The 14,924-nt window shown below is 35.8% G+C and overlaps 1 protein-coding gene across 5 annotated transcripts in view; it reads left to right on the top strand.

Annotated features, from left to right (window-relative positions):
• The window catches only part of Tao (Serine/threonine-protein kinase Tao), a 468,452-nt gene that overhangs the window by 355,004 nt on the left and 98,524 nt on the right, over positions 1–14,924 (top strand). For all 5 annotated transcript variants that reach the window (XM_072532044.1, XM_072532043.1, XM_072532046.1 and 2 more), the window contains exon 13: positions 5,446–5,682. In XM_072532044.1, coding sequence (XP_072388145.1) covers positions 5,446–5,682 — 237 coding nt within the window. The remainder of the gene's footprint in view (positions 1–5,445; positions 5,683–14,924) is intronic.

Raw genomic sequence — 14,924 nt, 5'->3', positions numbered from 1 at the left:
TAAGTTACGTTATCAGTTGTTTATTGATTTTACAGCTAAGAATTACTTATATTTGTATTTCCAATTATTTAAAAGCGTGTTAGTGCAATTATATTTAACAGAAGAGCATCGTCCTATATCGTGTAACCGCAAGTTTGCATCTTGAGTGACGTTCACTTCACACTATCAAAAATATTTTTTTGGAATTCACTACGGAAGTAATCCTAATCCATCACATGTATGTTTAACGTAATCCATCAATCATCCATTTCTAGTATTGTATATAACTTTCAGAAAATGTTCTTTTTTCTATTCTATATTTTAATTCAGTACAATCCAAGTATATTATCTTAATCCAGGAATAGAAAAATTAACCCGGTTTAATTTATTTACGGCAACCATAGATACAATATACAATATTTTATTTCGTACTTTTAGTTGAGAAATAGATTAAATTATTTCAAATTTACTAAATTATTAATGTCCAAAAATTTAAATTACGGTTCTGTCGTAGCTTGTCAGAAATTTCTCAATCCGAGTCTGTGTTTCCGTTTAAAATATGGCGATTGCGTGCTGACACACTTCAAAGGCGGCATCTGAGGGTGGGCATTTTGATTGTTGTTTATTCTGTGGTAAATAATTTTTAGTTGTTTAAGGACCTATAAATTTTATTAAGACGTAATTGCAAATGCGATTTTTGAATTTTTTTAGCTCGCGAGACCTAGATTAAAAAAAAACATAAAAACATCAAGATTGGGTGAATAGAAGCGGAGATAATTAAATTTTTTGATTCAGTCGCTCTGCCGTCAATTTTTTGACGAATGGACTACTTTTAATTAACATCTTAACCAACTTGTAGTGGTCTGTAGCTAATATAAATATGTACCCAATCAGTGCTTTGTATATTTAAGGGTTTTATTTAAATTAACCTTATACTTTTATTGTAAATTGCAGTCAACTTTGACTGATCATAACTTCGGAACCGATCATCTTATGTGTTTTTTCTTTTAAAGCATCTTTCGACGTACTTTTGATATCCGTTTCAAAAATTAAAATCGATCAACAATTGATGAGGTTATTCAAATTGTCCATAATATTCATAAGCCTAAAACTTAAATATTTTTTTAAAAAATTCCCTAGGATTTTCCAATCTACGGATTTTAATTTTTTAAAATGGTTTTGAAATCTTGAATGATCTTCTATATGTAAAAAAATTTTCAAGTATCTAAAAGTTTTAGTTTTTGACTTGACAATTTTGAAAATGATTCATTAAAAAAAATTGGACTGCAAAATTATTTTGCAAAAACTATTATATCGATTTTAATAAGATTTTGTGTGATGATTAAACATATTAAATTGTTTTCTTTCTTGGAATATGTTCCAAGTCGTAAGTTTGCTTTTAGTCTGGAAAATAAATTCACAAAAAAAAAACGGAAGAAATACTAAAAACACAAAAAACGTTTTTTTTGTGTTTTTAGTATTTCTTCAATAATAAAAATTCTTGGGAAAAAAGGAGGAAAAATATCGAATTATTTGAATTTTTTTCATATTTTGTTTAATAAAAAGTTAAGCTCACATTGTACAACTCACGCATAGTGAAATTATCATTTGTAGTGATATTTTTGAACGAGTTATGTAAGAAACTGCGACTATATGCTTCACTGTTATTTTAAACAGATACCGCCTGGACTTTTAGATTAAGTATAAAATTTGCGTAGATGAAATGGATATTTTTGCCTCAATAGACTGTCCAGCTCTAGGTTTTGAGGATTGCTTATTTCCTGTTGTTACATAAATTTTCCAATATGTGCAAAAACTGCTCAAAATTTGCAGAACATTTAGCAAACACTAATTATAATGTGAATGTCCTTTTAAACATTGGAAATTAGTACTGCTACTCTATTTATTTTACATCGGTATAGAAATAGTATGAGGCATATACTCAAGCTTTTGCCACATATCAGCTTTATTGTTTTTCAAACTATTCGCCTTTAAGATTAATTAACTTCTGCATTCGAACAAACCAATGTTCTTTAAAACGTTTCCATGTAGTTTAGTTTTTGATTTTCGCTAAGAACGCTGAGAGATCACACAAGTCAGGACTGTATGCAGAATGACCCACCAAATCGATGTTTTCCGCCTCAAATACTCTGATTTTATATGTGTGAGCGCTGACATATTCTTAATGCAAGAGGAGAATAACAGAAGATAAATACACAAAATAACCAATATACCAAACGAAAACAGAACCATACATACAAAACTTGATTTTAGAATAAGTAAGAGAGCCTTTAAAAACACCTACAATATTGGAAAAAAATGAGTAGATGACACGGGAAATCCTAGATCTGATGGAATTTCGACGGAAACAAAAATAAAAATATTAACAAATATCGGGAAATCAACAAACTGATAAAAAGAAAAAATAAGCAAGCCAAAGAGTCTTGGCTCGAGAATTTATGTACAGAAATAGAAAACCCTCTAAAAAATCACGATAGTTTAAACCTTCATAAAAAACTTAAATCTACCTTCGGAATTAGGAAACTGAAAAATGCTCGCGTACTTAAAAACGCAGACGAAAAAATGTGTGATCACGAACATTAGTGCAAAAAATGAGAGGGGTACGTCAGTGACATTTTTGACGATGTTTCTCGAGAAAATTCTACACATACAAATACTACCTGTGACAGCCAGTTAGACAGATAGTTTACTGAAATCAGAAGTCAGAAAAGCATTACCGCAAGTCAAAAATAATAAAGCACCTGGACCAGATCAAATCCATGCTGAGCTACTTAAACTTTGGACGAGGACAACATTACCTACTTAAACACATTCTTACAACGACACATAAAATTAGCAACGAAAGAAATATACCAGATGATTGGTCGGAGTCACTGTTTATAACGTCGATTGACTATACCAAAGAAAATCAGGCCCACCAAATCCAGCTTATTTAGACTAAGCAGTTTGATGAGCCACACTTTTACGAATTATACAAAACCGAGTATTCCTTCTGTGCGAAAGTAGAATGGGTAATAAGTAATTTGGATTTAGAAATGGTAGATGCACTATTTTATATGTGCGTTCTATCACAAAAAACTGTAATATTTCAAAGACAAAGTGGATGGCGGTTGGAAAGATTATTATAGATCAAGGTGTGCTTTTGAATAATGGAGAGGAAATTGAACGCGTAAATCATTTTAAATCCTTGGCAGCTGGTTAAATATAAATTGTGACTGTGAAGATCAATGAAAGGCAGGATGGAAATATCACATAAGGCTTTTATTACCTAGAAACCAGTTTTATATAACAGGAACCTATCCTATTACATGGTTGTAAGACATGGACATTAAAAGCCACATTGGTTAACAAATTAGAAGCATTCTAATTGTGGTGCTATCGATGGATCATAAAAATAGCATGGGTTTTGCACACTTCCAATGAACATATTCTTAAATGATGAATTCAGAACGTCTGATCATAAACTTATCATAAAGAGGAGAAAAACAGAATATTTTAGTCATATAATTAGAGGACCCAAATACAATCTACTTTGCCTTATAATACAATGAAAAGTGGAGGAAAAGAAATGGATTGGTCGAAAGAAACTTTCATGGCTGCGTAATATTAGACAATGGTGTGGTACCACAGTAGAAGAATCATTTCGCGCATCAGCCGATAGAGACAGGTTTCAGAAAAATGGAAACATGATGACGGCCAACGTCTGAATACGGACACAGCACCTAAAGAAGAGAAGAAGAAAATGCAAGTTTCCAAATTGTTTTTTCCGAATTCATCAATGACTTCGTCCGAACAAATGGTTGCATACCATTTAACATTGACGGTTCTACTATTCTATATTGAAATAATGACAGCATATCCCTTTAAAAAAATATATGTGTGTCATCACCAGCCACGATGTTCCATACCAAATTTGAGCTGTTTCCGTTGAATCGTTTGGGTGTGACTCAGCACCAGTCGACACGTACCTTCTTATGGGAAATCTAACGACTGCAACTCTTTTTCTCTGCCAAATGATCATACAAAATCGTTTGTATTTGGGTATGTTGCTTTATCACGAAACCCAAATGAAGGCGATCAACGCATTGTTGTTTAGTTAGGCCAAATTTAAAATTTTATTAAATCATCGCACAAAAATTTTCACGAAAGATTTTCCTTTTTTCACGAAATTTATGGTTTTGAAAATTTGTTGCCGCTACACTACACGATTAGTTTTCAATCTATCAATGTTTTTACCATAAGAAAGTTCAAAATTTACGAAAATCATATTTAGCTTTGCTCAAAACTTTTATTGTATGTCTCGTATTTGATAATTTTTGCTTTTTGCTGTGCTGAATACCATATATTTCACTTCGTTAAGCGAAAATTTGTGAACGACAAATAAGCCGTAGGAATAAGGAAAATCATGGTCTACCCTAATTACGTTCCTTTTTCGATGGTCCTATATTATAATCTTATCAAATGAAAAAGACAGCAAAGATTTGATTTCACGTTCAAAGCGTCTATGTATCTGTTGATACGTATTTCGACTTAATAAGTCTCATCAGAACAGTTATTCATAGCCGTTCTTAACGTGAAAAATAATCTTCTCAGTCTTTTATTAAGCAACAATAAAATGGCTTCGTTATGGACGCAATAGCGACATCTGATAGAAAAATCGGTAAGATAGTTTCGAAACAAATTCAGATTTCTGCTTTAATCTGAACCTTCTATAAATGCAAGGTATAACAGACGTTGATAAAGATGTTAATAGAGACATGGGGAATCTAAAATTTGCATTCCACGACATGTCTATCAACTAAGCAGAAATCCATAACGAATTTGTTTCTTGTACTCATACAGAGTAGATCCGAATAAAATGAAAAAGACAGCAAAGATTTGATTTCACGTTCAAAGCGTCTATGTATCTGTTGATACGTATTTCGACTTAATAAGTCTCATCAGAACAACTATTCATAGCCGTTCTTAACGTAAAAAATAATCTTCTCTGTCTTTTAGGAAGCAACAATAAAATGGCTTCGTTATGGACGCAATTTTATTGTTGCTTCCTAAAAGACAGAGAAGATTATTTTTCACGTTAAGAACGGCTATGAATAACTGTTCTGATCAGACTTATTAAGTCGAAATACGTATCAACAGATACATAGACGCTTTGAACGTGAAATCAAATCTTTGCTGTCTTTTTCATTTTATTCGGATCTACTCTGTATGAGTACAAGAAACAAATTCGTTATGGATTTCTGCTTAGTTGATAGACATGTCGTGGAATGCAAATTTTAGATTCCCCATGTCTCTATTAACATCTTTATCAACGTCTGTTATACCTTGCATTTATAGAAGGTTCAGATTAAAGCAGAAATCTGAATTTGTTTCGAAACTATCTTACCGATTTTTATAATCTTATCATTTTTATATAAAAAAATAAACTTACAATTATTTTTGCAGCAAAAGGAAATGTTGGTGCGAAAACAGTTCAGGGAAACTTGCAAGGTACAAACCAAGCAATATAAAGCTTTAAAAGCTCAAATTCTTTTAAATACTCCAAAAGAAAATCAAAAGATAGTAATTAAGAAACTGAAGGAGGAACAAAGAAGAAAATTGGCCCTCTTAGGCGATCAATATGAACAGAGTATCGCCGAAATGTTACAGAAACAATGCATTAAGTTGGATGAAAGTCAGGAAGTAAGTCATTAAAATATTTTTTGTCATATGTTATTTTTTAATCTCTTTTTAAAGTTGATATTTTATTCAATGTAAAGCATGTGGTGTTTGTGTGTATCAAGGTATAAAAAATGCTTATTAAAAGCTTAAAACTTTTATTTTAAAGAAGATCTTTTCGGATGCTTAGGGTTAAAAAATGATTTAACCCTAGACTCCAGCATAGATCAGAGGTAATGTAAGTCGACAAAATCTCACCAGCTCCGGGGGATCATGTTAGATGCCCCCAATTTTAGTTTTTATTAATTAGCGAAGTTAACGGTCTATTGCCTTTGTAAATTCCATGAGGATTATTTTTGTTACTGATATCCTTCCAGAGTTTATCTGTGGCCAAATAATGTTTTTTTAACAACTTTTTATTACACTGATGATGGAATGATTCAATTCCGAAAAGATCTTTAAAATAAAAGTTTTAAGTTTTTAATAAGCATTTTTTATACCTTGATACACACGAACACTACATGCTTTGTATTCAACAGGTATACTAGCCAATCCTGGATATTTCCACTTCATGGTTTTGTTCCAGTTTCACTTTTAATTTTATTCAATGTGTTTAAATAATAATTTGTTATGAAAACCTTTATAAGTATACACCGGTTGTCCTACAGAAGGACATCACATATATCGATACATCAGTTCAATAGTGTAATAAGTTCAAAATTGCAATATTCGAGAAAATAAAGAACTTCGAAATTCGAGAAAATAAAGAACTTCGAAATTCGAGAAAATAAATATATTTGGTACGTGGTAAATGTAATTCTTTTCTACCTATTTTTTGAGCTATGAATGTAAGTGAATTAAGTCCCTAACGTATTTTAATACATGAACACTATTGTATATTTTATTTGAAATTGATAGAAAATTAACCATTAGTTAAGTGTTAAACTACTGAACTGAATTTTTTCTATAATTTCAATATGTCACTCTTGTTTTTGATAATAGATGACTGGTGATTATTATTCTTCCAATGATTTCTTAAAATATTATTTTTTTTAAATGTAAATATGAATACTAATCTTTGTATTATAAAAAAAAACAAAGATTTCTTTGATGGAACTGTTCATGCAGAGATTTAGTAGATCTATTTTTGTCTTCAATGAAAGATGGTTTTTAAAGGCTAGCTTTGGATAACATGGTATTAATTTTGAATTTGGCTCTTTTAGACTGAAAAGCCAAGATAATGGTTTGTGATCTTTGTATATATAAAATATTCTCCCGTAAAGGTATAGTCTAAAATGTTTACAGGCCCATACAATTGCTAACAATTCTTTTTCTATGGTCGAATAGTTTGTCTCTGATTTATTAAGCGTTTTTGAGACTTATCATTTGGAACATTTCCTTGTGATAATACGGCTCCAATTGCAAAATTGCTAGCATCTGTCGTTAATATAAATGGTTAAGTAAATTGGATATTGTAAAATCGGGTCGTTCGTTAAAATTTGTTAAGTTTCGAAACAGTCAATAAAATCTTTATCGTGGGCAATCTTTAACCTTTTTTCAAGCATTTGGTCATCGGCTTCATAATTTTGGCAAAATCTCTTATAAACCGTCTGAACAAATCCCCTTCGATTGGCTCAGTGAAGATGTTCGTTCAGTTGTAATGGAAACACCAAAAAATAGTAGCAGAGTTTATTGTAGAGACGTACACTATGGGTGTAGACCCGGGATTACTTTGAGTAGAGACTGATGAAGTTGATCGTTGACGACTATCAAATTCGTTGAGTGAATATTGATTGAATGCCTCTCTAGGCAAGAGATCTTAGTTTTATATAAACTTTAATTGGGTCAATATTTTCGCGGACCTCGCGTGACATGTGTATTTAATTTATGTACATAGTTTAACTTTGTCAGCACTTTTGACTGATGTCTAAATTATATTATTGATAATTGACCAAATGTGTATGTAACCTAATTAACTACGTGTGTGTATTTAATAACAAATAGATTCATTCGGTCTACTGGGTGATAAAATTATACTGTCCAGTTTCGGATATGAATTCTAAAGATTTGATATTGGACATACTGCGGAATCGGGCAATCTGGCCCAAGTGTCAATACTCAAAGTTTACATATAAGTATTACATAACATAGTAAAATTCAAACATGATAAATTATAAATAGTTTAAGAATAATCAACAATCTTCCAACCGTACCCTAGCTATCAATGTCCGACTCTATCTCTAGATTAAAATTAGGGCAATTGGATGAAAATGTGGAAAGTGGGATGTCAACTTGGGAAGTCGACGGTACATTGTTGTGCCGATTACTAACTAATACAGGTACTTCCTGTTCGTTAGTCTGAGTTTGTGGATTCCCTGAACGACATAGTCGTGCAACAGGACGGTACTTCCATAACGTGAGTATCCCAATTATTACCATTATAGTAATGATCCCGGTGGCCACAAAATAATGCCAATTAGATTCGTGAATCGATCGCCACTGCGTATGCGTCATTTCTTGTTCCAGACTCTCCTCCTCAAGTAACACATGACGTAGCTCTCCTCCTGGTATGTCAAGGTAGGTGTTTAGAGGCGTGTTAAACTTGCGGGGTGTCCTCGCCACCAGTTGGGCCACGGGAGTGATTGGCGACTTCAGGTAACTCGTCACTGCTCTGTCCACCCCACTGCTAGTGGGGAGTAATGTAATATTTTTCGTTTGGGCGATACATTTGGGTGAAAGCTTCAGGAATGTGACTCGTTCCAGTACTCTTTCGTTCCGATTTCCATCGCAAATAATGGATATGTGTATCGTGACTGGCGTGATAACTAGCCAGAGGTTGGGAGTACCCATCTTACTCCATTGAGCTGTCTGTATTGTCCTGGCTACCACTGGACATGTGCTATTCTTAGATCGCTCATAAATTTCTTCAAGTATGCAGTTTGGTTGGGTATCCATGTTTCTTATAGCCGTTGGTGAGCACGCTATCTGCGCCTTTGTCAACAGTAAGCATCTTTCTCTATCTTCCGCGGTCAATTCGAAGTAGTGCAGTGTGTTATAATCTACGACCAGTAGATTCCTTGGGGCGACAAATGTGCGCAACACCGACCCCTCAACGTTAAGTGGTATGGCCGTGACTTTGAGCATGCTGTACTTATTTTTCCCTGTCACTATGAAGTATCCGATGACTGTTATATATCTGTCGTCATGACTGACTTCTGTTTCTATAATGGGTTGTCGTCGTATTTCGACCCCTTGAGGCAGTATCTGCCCTGCTTTCCCTATTAATTTGGTTATTTCACCCGGTTTCACTATATCAATGAAGTGTCCGTGGTTATAGTGAAGGTTTAATATTCCCTCGTAAAATTGAGTATATTCGTTTATGAAGTCCATAACTTGTAATGCTATCGTTTGTATTCGTAACGTGCTATATTCGGTTTCTAGTTTTTGTGCTTTGTCTTCTACTTCGTTAAGTCCTTTAGATATTTCTTGTAGACCTGTGATTAGTGCTTTGTTAAACTTGTTCATTTGCTCGTTTATCCTGTTCTCTGTGTGATTGATTGATGTTATTGTTTCTAACATTAACTTCGCCTGGTGCTGTGATCCCTTTATTAGCTCCTTTTGGTTATTATCTAATGCTTCAATGTTACTGTAGGCTTCGTCATTGACTCCAAATACTGAGGTTAATATTGTTCCTAATTTTCCTCTTCTTTCCCTTCCTTTTATTTCTACTGTCAACCCCTCGCTTACTGACTCCGCCTTTCTTTGTCCTTCCTCTAACTTCTCTATTATATCCTTACAATTCACGATTTTTATCTCATGACACAGTTCTCGTACGCCTTGTATCATATTTCCTATTAGTTGGTGCTCTGTTCGAATTCTTCCTTTTTCGAGTAACACCTTTATTCGAAATGTTCCCCGGTCTATGACGACCTCTCCAAGGTCTTCTGTGAAAAATCCTGGTACCGGATTATATATTTTATACGGTTCTGCCTTTATGGGTTTTAACATCGTTAAAAACATTATAGCTACTAGTATTTTCTTCCATCTTAGTGCTGCTGCCTTCTTCGGCTTTTCCTGTTTCTCTTCTTCCAGTCGTATTAGCTTATGTATGGGTCTTTTAGTCAGTTTCCCGTTTGCCTTTCTCACTGTTACTACTCTGGTTAATCCCTCCGCTCCAGGGTGTGTTTCTGTTACCCTTGCTAATGGCCATCTGCCTGGAGGTGTATCCTCTTCTTTAATTATAACTATTTCTTCTTCTTTTATGTTAGGGTGCGCCTTGTGCCATCTATTTCTCTGTTGTAATTGGTGCAGGTATTCCTGTTTCCAAATTTTCCAGAAGTCTCTTTTTATTTTCTCCACTAATCTCCACCTCGTCGGCATCTTCAAATAAGTCGTAAGCTCTTCTTCCCGATTTGGTGATATAATTTCTCTCCCTATAAGGAAGTGAGCTGGTGTCAGGGCTATTTTCCCTTCAGGGTCTTCTGATGACCCACATAATGGTCTCGAGTTCATACATGCTTCTATTTGTGCCAGCACCGTACTCAATTCTTCATATGTTAGAACTGTTTCCCCGATGATTCTTTTCAAGTGATATTTCATTATTCGCACTGCGCTCTCCCATAATCCTCCGAAATGTGGTGCATATGCAGGTATGACATGCCACTGGGTACCTAGTGCCAGTAATCCTTGTTTTATCTCGTCATCTATTTTTTGATTTTCTTTTTTCAACAAATTTGCTGTTCCTACGAATGTGGTTCCGTTATCGCTGTATACGTTGTTGCACTGTCCTCTGCGTGCCGTAAATCTCTTGAACGCTGCGATGAATGCATCCGTAGACATATCGCTTACTACCTCAAGGTGTACTGCTTTCGTTGACAGACACACAAATACTGAGATGTAGCCCTTATAGCTCCTCTGTCCTCTGCCTCTCGTGGTACTTATTTTTATTGGCCCGGCATAATCTATCCCTGTGTTAGTAAAGGGATGACTCGGGTTCACTCTGTCTTTCGGTAGATCTCCCATTAATTGTTGTGCTGCTTGGCTTTTATACCTCCTGCACCTTAAACATTTTGCTAGATGATCTTTCACGGTTCTTCTGCCGTTGATTATCCAGTATTTCCTTTTTATGTACTGTAGTGTTTGTTGTAATCCGCTATGTAGATTTCTTGCGTGACTATCTGTTATAAGTAACTTTGTTAATGCACTATCCTTTGGCAAAATTATCGGATGTTTTTCTCCGTACTTTAGATTCGTGTGTCTCAGTCTTCCGGTGACTCTTAGAATTCCTTGTCTATCCAGGAATGGTACCAATGACGCTAATTTATTTTTCTTGTCTAATTGCTGTTTCTTCTCCAGCTTATTTATTTCTTGTTTGAAGTAGGCGTGCTGTGTGTGCTTTATCACCTTTAATAGCGTTTCCTCTAATTCTTGGACTGTAAGCTGACTTTGTCCATTGTCTTTCTTTTTTCTGCATTTGTCTGCAAATCTCCTACAATATGAAAGTACTCTTCTCATTCTTTCTAAATTTGAGAATCTCTCGCATATGTCCTCCTTTATCGTTGTCGTGTGCACCGTTATTTTCGTTTTGACTTCCTCCTCATTTGTCTCTGGTATTTCTTCTGATTCCTGCGTTAAAGTTTTGTTACTAGTCAGCCAAGTTGGTCCCTTCCACCATAGCTCTGCTTCTAATAATTCTGATGCGGTACTTCCACGTGAGAGGATGTCCGCTGGATTTTCCTTTGTATCTACCTTATGCCAATTTTTCGGTCCTATAACGCCTCTTATTTCCTCTACTCTGTTGGCGACGAACATTTTCCACCTTTTTGATGATCCCTTTATCCAAGCCAGGGTTATCGTTGAGTCCGACCATGCATATACCTCAATGTTTTCCCTGTTCAATGCTTGTAGGGTTTTCTTCATTAAATTTGCTAGTAGTACCGCGGCACACAGCTCGAGCCTCGGTAACGTCGTTTTCCCTTTCAATGGTGCGACTTTCGATTTTGCTATCATTAGATTCGTTTTAATTTCTGGGCCTAATACCCTTGAGTAGATTACCGCTCCATATCCTTTCATAGACGCATCTGCAAATCCATGTAGTTCTACTCTGTTTATCTTGCTTAAGTTGTTCCACCTGGGCAATGTTATTTTCTCCAGATTTACTAATTGCGCCTGGTATGTATTCCACCTGCTTTGTTGGTTGCTAGTTAATTCTTTATCCCAACTGGTCTTTTGCTCCCATAATTCCTGTATGAACATTTTCGCCTGAATTACTACAGGTGGTATCCATCCCAGTGGGTCGTATAGTTTTGCTACTTCTGACAGTACGTGTCTTTTCGTTATTTTCTTTGCCGTCGTTATCCCTATTTTGAATGTGATTATATCCTCTTTAGGTGACCAGTGTATTCCTAACGTTTTCCGTACTTCTTCTTGTTTGAATGCCTTGGAGTCTACGTTCCTCATATCCTCCGGTACGTTCTCCATTATTTTTTCTTCGTTTCTCAACCATTTTCTAAGAATGAAACCTCCTTTTCTGAACAGTTGTATTAATTCCTTTTGGGCTGTTTCTGCTTCCTGCACTGTCTCAGCTCCTCCTAGTATATCGTCTACATACATGTTTTCTTTTACAATTTTCGATGCCAACGGGAACCTCGCTCCTTCGTCTTCTTGTAATTGTTGTATTGTTCTTAACGCTAAAAAGGGTGCTGCGGCCGTGCCGTATGTCACCGTCGTTAAGTTATACTCTTGTATGTGGTCCTTTGTGTCCTTTCTCCACAAAATTTTTTGATATTTTTGGTCTTCTTCTGCCATTCTGATTTGTCTAAACATTTTTTCCAGATCCGCTGAGTATGCTACCTTATTGGATCTCCATCGTAATAGTATATTTGTCAAATCTTGTTGTAATTTCGGCCCTGTGTGCATAATATCATTTAGGCTTACTGCCGATGAGCTTTTGCTTGATGCATCAAACACGGCTCTTATTTTCGTTGTAGTACTGTCCTCTTTTCTCACTGGATGATGAGGTAAGTAGTACCCATCTCCCTGGTTTTCTGCTATTACCATATGACCTTGGTTTTTATAATCTTCCATGAATTGTCTGTAATTCGCTTCTAACTGTTTGTCTTTTGCAAACTTCCTTTCTAGTTGCATCAATCTGGCGAATGCTTGCTGTTTAGATTCTCCTAACTTTGCGACGTCTTCCCTAAACGGAATTTTTACTTCGTATCTCCCTTCTTCATTCCTTTTTACAGTCTGTCGATACAGTTCTTCACATTCTTGTTCTTCCACTGAGAAACTTGTGTCCTGATTTACTTCTTCTAATTCCCAGAAGTTCTTTATTTGTACGTCCATTTCTTGTCTTGATATCATACAGCATACTTCTGCTTTTATATTCTCCCTTTCTCGTGCTATTCCCGAAACTATCCATCCTAGTTTGGTGTTTTGACTCAGGAGTCCATTACTTATTATGTGCATCCCTTCTGTCAATATGTAACTGTATTCTTTTACTCCTAGTAGTAAGTCTATCTTCCCTACCTTGTAATATCTTGGATCTGCCAGTATTGCATTTTTCTCGTTATAGTCCGGTAGAATTATATCCTGTTCCGGTAAATTCCTTGTTATCTTCGGTAGTACTAGTGCTTCTATTTCCATCTCGAAGTCACTTTCGTAATGAGTTTCGATTATAAGTTTCATACTCCAGTTGGCTGTTTTTTCTCCTGACGAGCCTATCCCGGATATGGTCGCCTGTATGGGCTTCCTTGTTGTTCCTAGCGTCGTCGCAGCTTGTTCCGTTATAAATGCGCATTGTGACCCTTGGTCGATTAGTGCTCTCATTATGTGTGAATCTCCTTTCGCATCTCTTATGCGTACCACAGCTGTCGCTAGTAATGCTTTACCTTCCTTATGGCTTGCACAGTTTACTGAATTCTGCCCTCTTTGTTGGTCGTTGCTATTCCTAGGCCCATTGGTATCTTGTGTATTTTCTCGCCTTCCGTTATTTTGTTCTCTGGCGTTGTATGGATTATTATTTCCTCCTCTGTACCTATCAGCTTGGTACCCGTTTCTTCTATTGTTTGAATCTCTTCCATTTCTTTCTTGTGTTTGTTCTCCTTTCGTTCCATTGGAGTTTCTTTTGTTGCTTGTGTTTCCTTTTTCATAATGCAACATATGGTGGTGGTCTCCGCCACAGTGTCTGCACCTATATTGTGAATAACATTGTTTTTCTTTTTTATGTGCTAGGCAGTTTGTACACAATCCTTTTTCTTTTATCATCCTGTTCCGGTCTCTTACATTGAGTTCCTGAAATTCTCTGCAGTTCGGTACTCCGTGATCTCCGTTGCATATCACGCAATGTGTTCTTGGTTTCCTAAGAGATCCTCCTTGCTTCTCTTGTCTTTTTTCTGACTCCAGCAGTTCCAGTGTCTGAAATCTTCGCTGTAAGAATGTTTGTGTCGATTTGTACGTCGGTATCTCTCTACTGTCTCCAATGTGGTTTTCGTACAGCCTCCTAGTTTCATTGTCCCATTTCGTTATGATAATTCGGGCTATCAATGGGCTCCACGCTTCCGTGTCTGTTCCTAACCCTCCTATGGCTTCCAGACTTTCGTGGAAGGTGTCATGTAGTGATTTCAATGCTCTAGCAGAAGATTCCTTTACTTCCTGCACTAGTAGCATCCTGTCTATTAATTTAAACAATATCATCCTTGGGTTCTCATACCTATCTTTTAGCATGTTCCAGGCCACTTCGTAGTTGGCCTCGGATATGTTTAAGTGTTGTATCATTCTGTTGGCTTCCCCTCTTACTTGAGTTTTTAGGTACTGCATTTTTTCTGCGTTTGATAACTGGTCGTTTTCATGTATTACTTTAGTAAACAGATCGTGGAAAGTTCTCCACGTTTCATATCTGCCTTCATACACAGGGATTTTTACCTGCGGCAATGTCACACCGTCCCTCCTCTGTGTGCTTTCTGGCCGTTGCATTCCTGGCCTTATTTTCTTTAAAACTTCCTTGACTTTCCTCTTTAGATGATTTATTCTCTCTACTTCTCCATTATCTGTAGCGTCTAGTTCCTCATTTACTGCTGCTTCAATCATTAGTGTATTCACCTTTTCCATGTATTCTCTTAACTCTGACTGCAATTCTTCATCCTCCTGCAAGTCTTGTTCATTTTCTGGCCGTAATAATTCCTCGATTCTTTGTTTTCTTATCTGTATCTCCTTTACTTTCGGTGCTTTTCCTCTTTTCAGCACCCTTCCATATTCTTCCAACA

This window comes from Diabrotica undecimpunctata, chromosome 5, assembly GCF_040954645.1.
Source record: "Diabrotica undecimpunctata isolate CICGRU chromosome 5, icDiaUnde3, whole genome shotgun sequence".
Taxonomy (NCBI): Eukaryota; Metazoa; Arthropoda; class Insecta; order Coleoptera; family Chrysomelidae; genus Diabrotica; species Diabrotica undecimpunctata.
The sequence above is the reverse complement of the archived record's forward strand: the minus strand, read 5'-3'. Positions and strand labels throughout refer to the sequence as shown.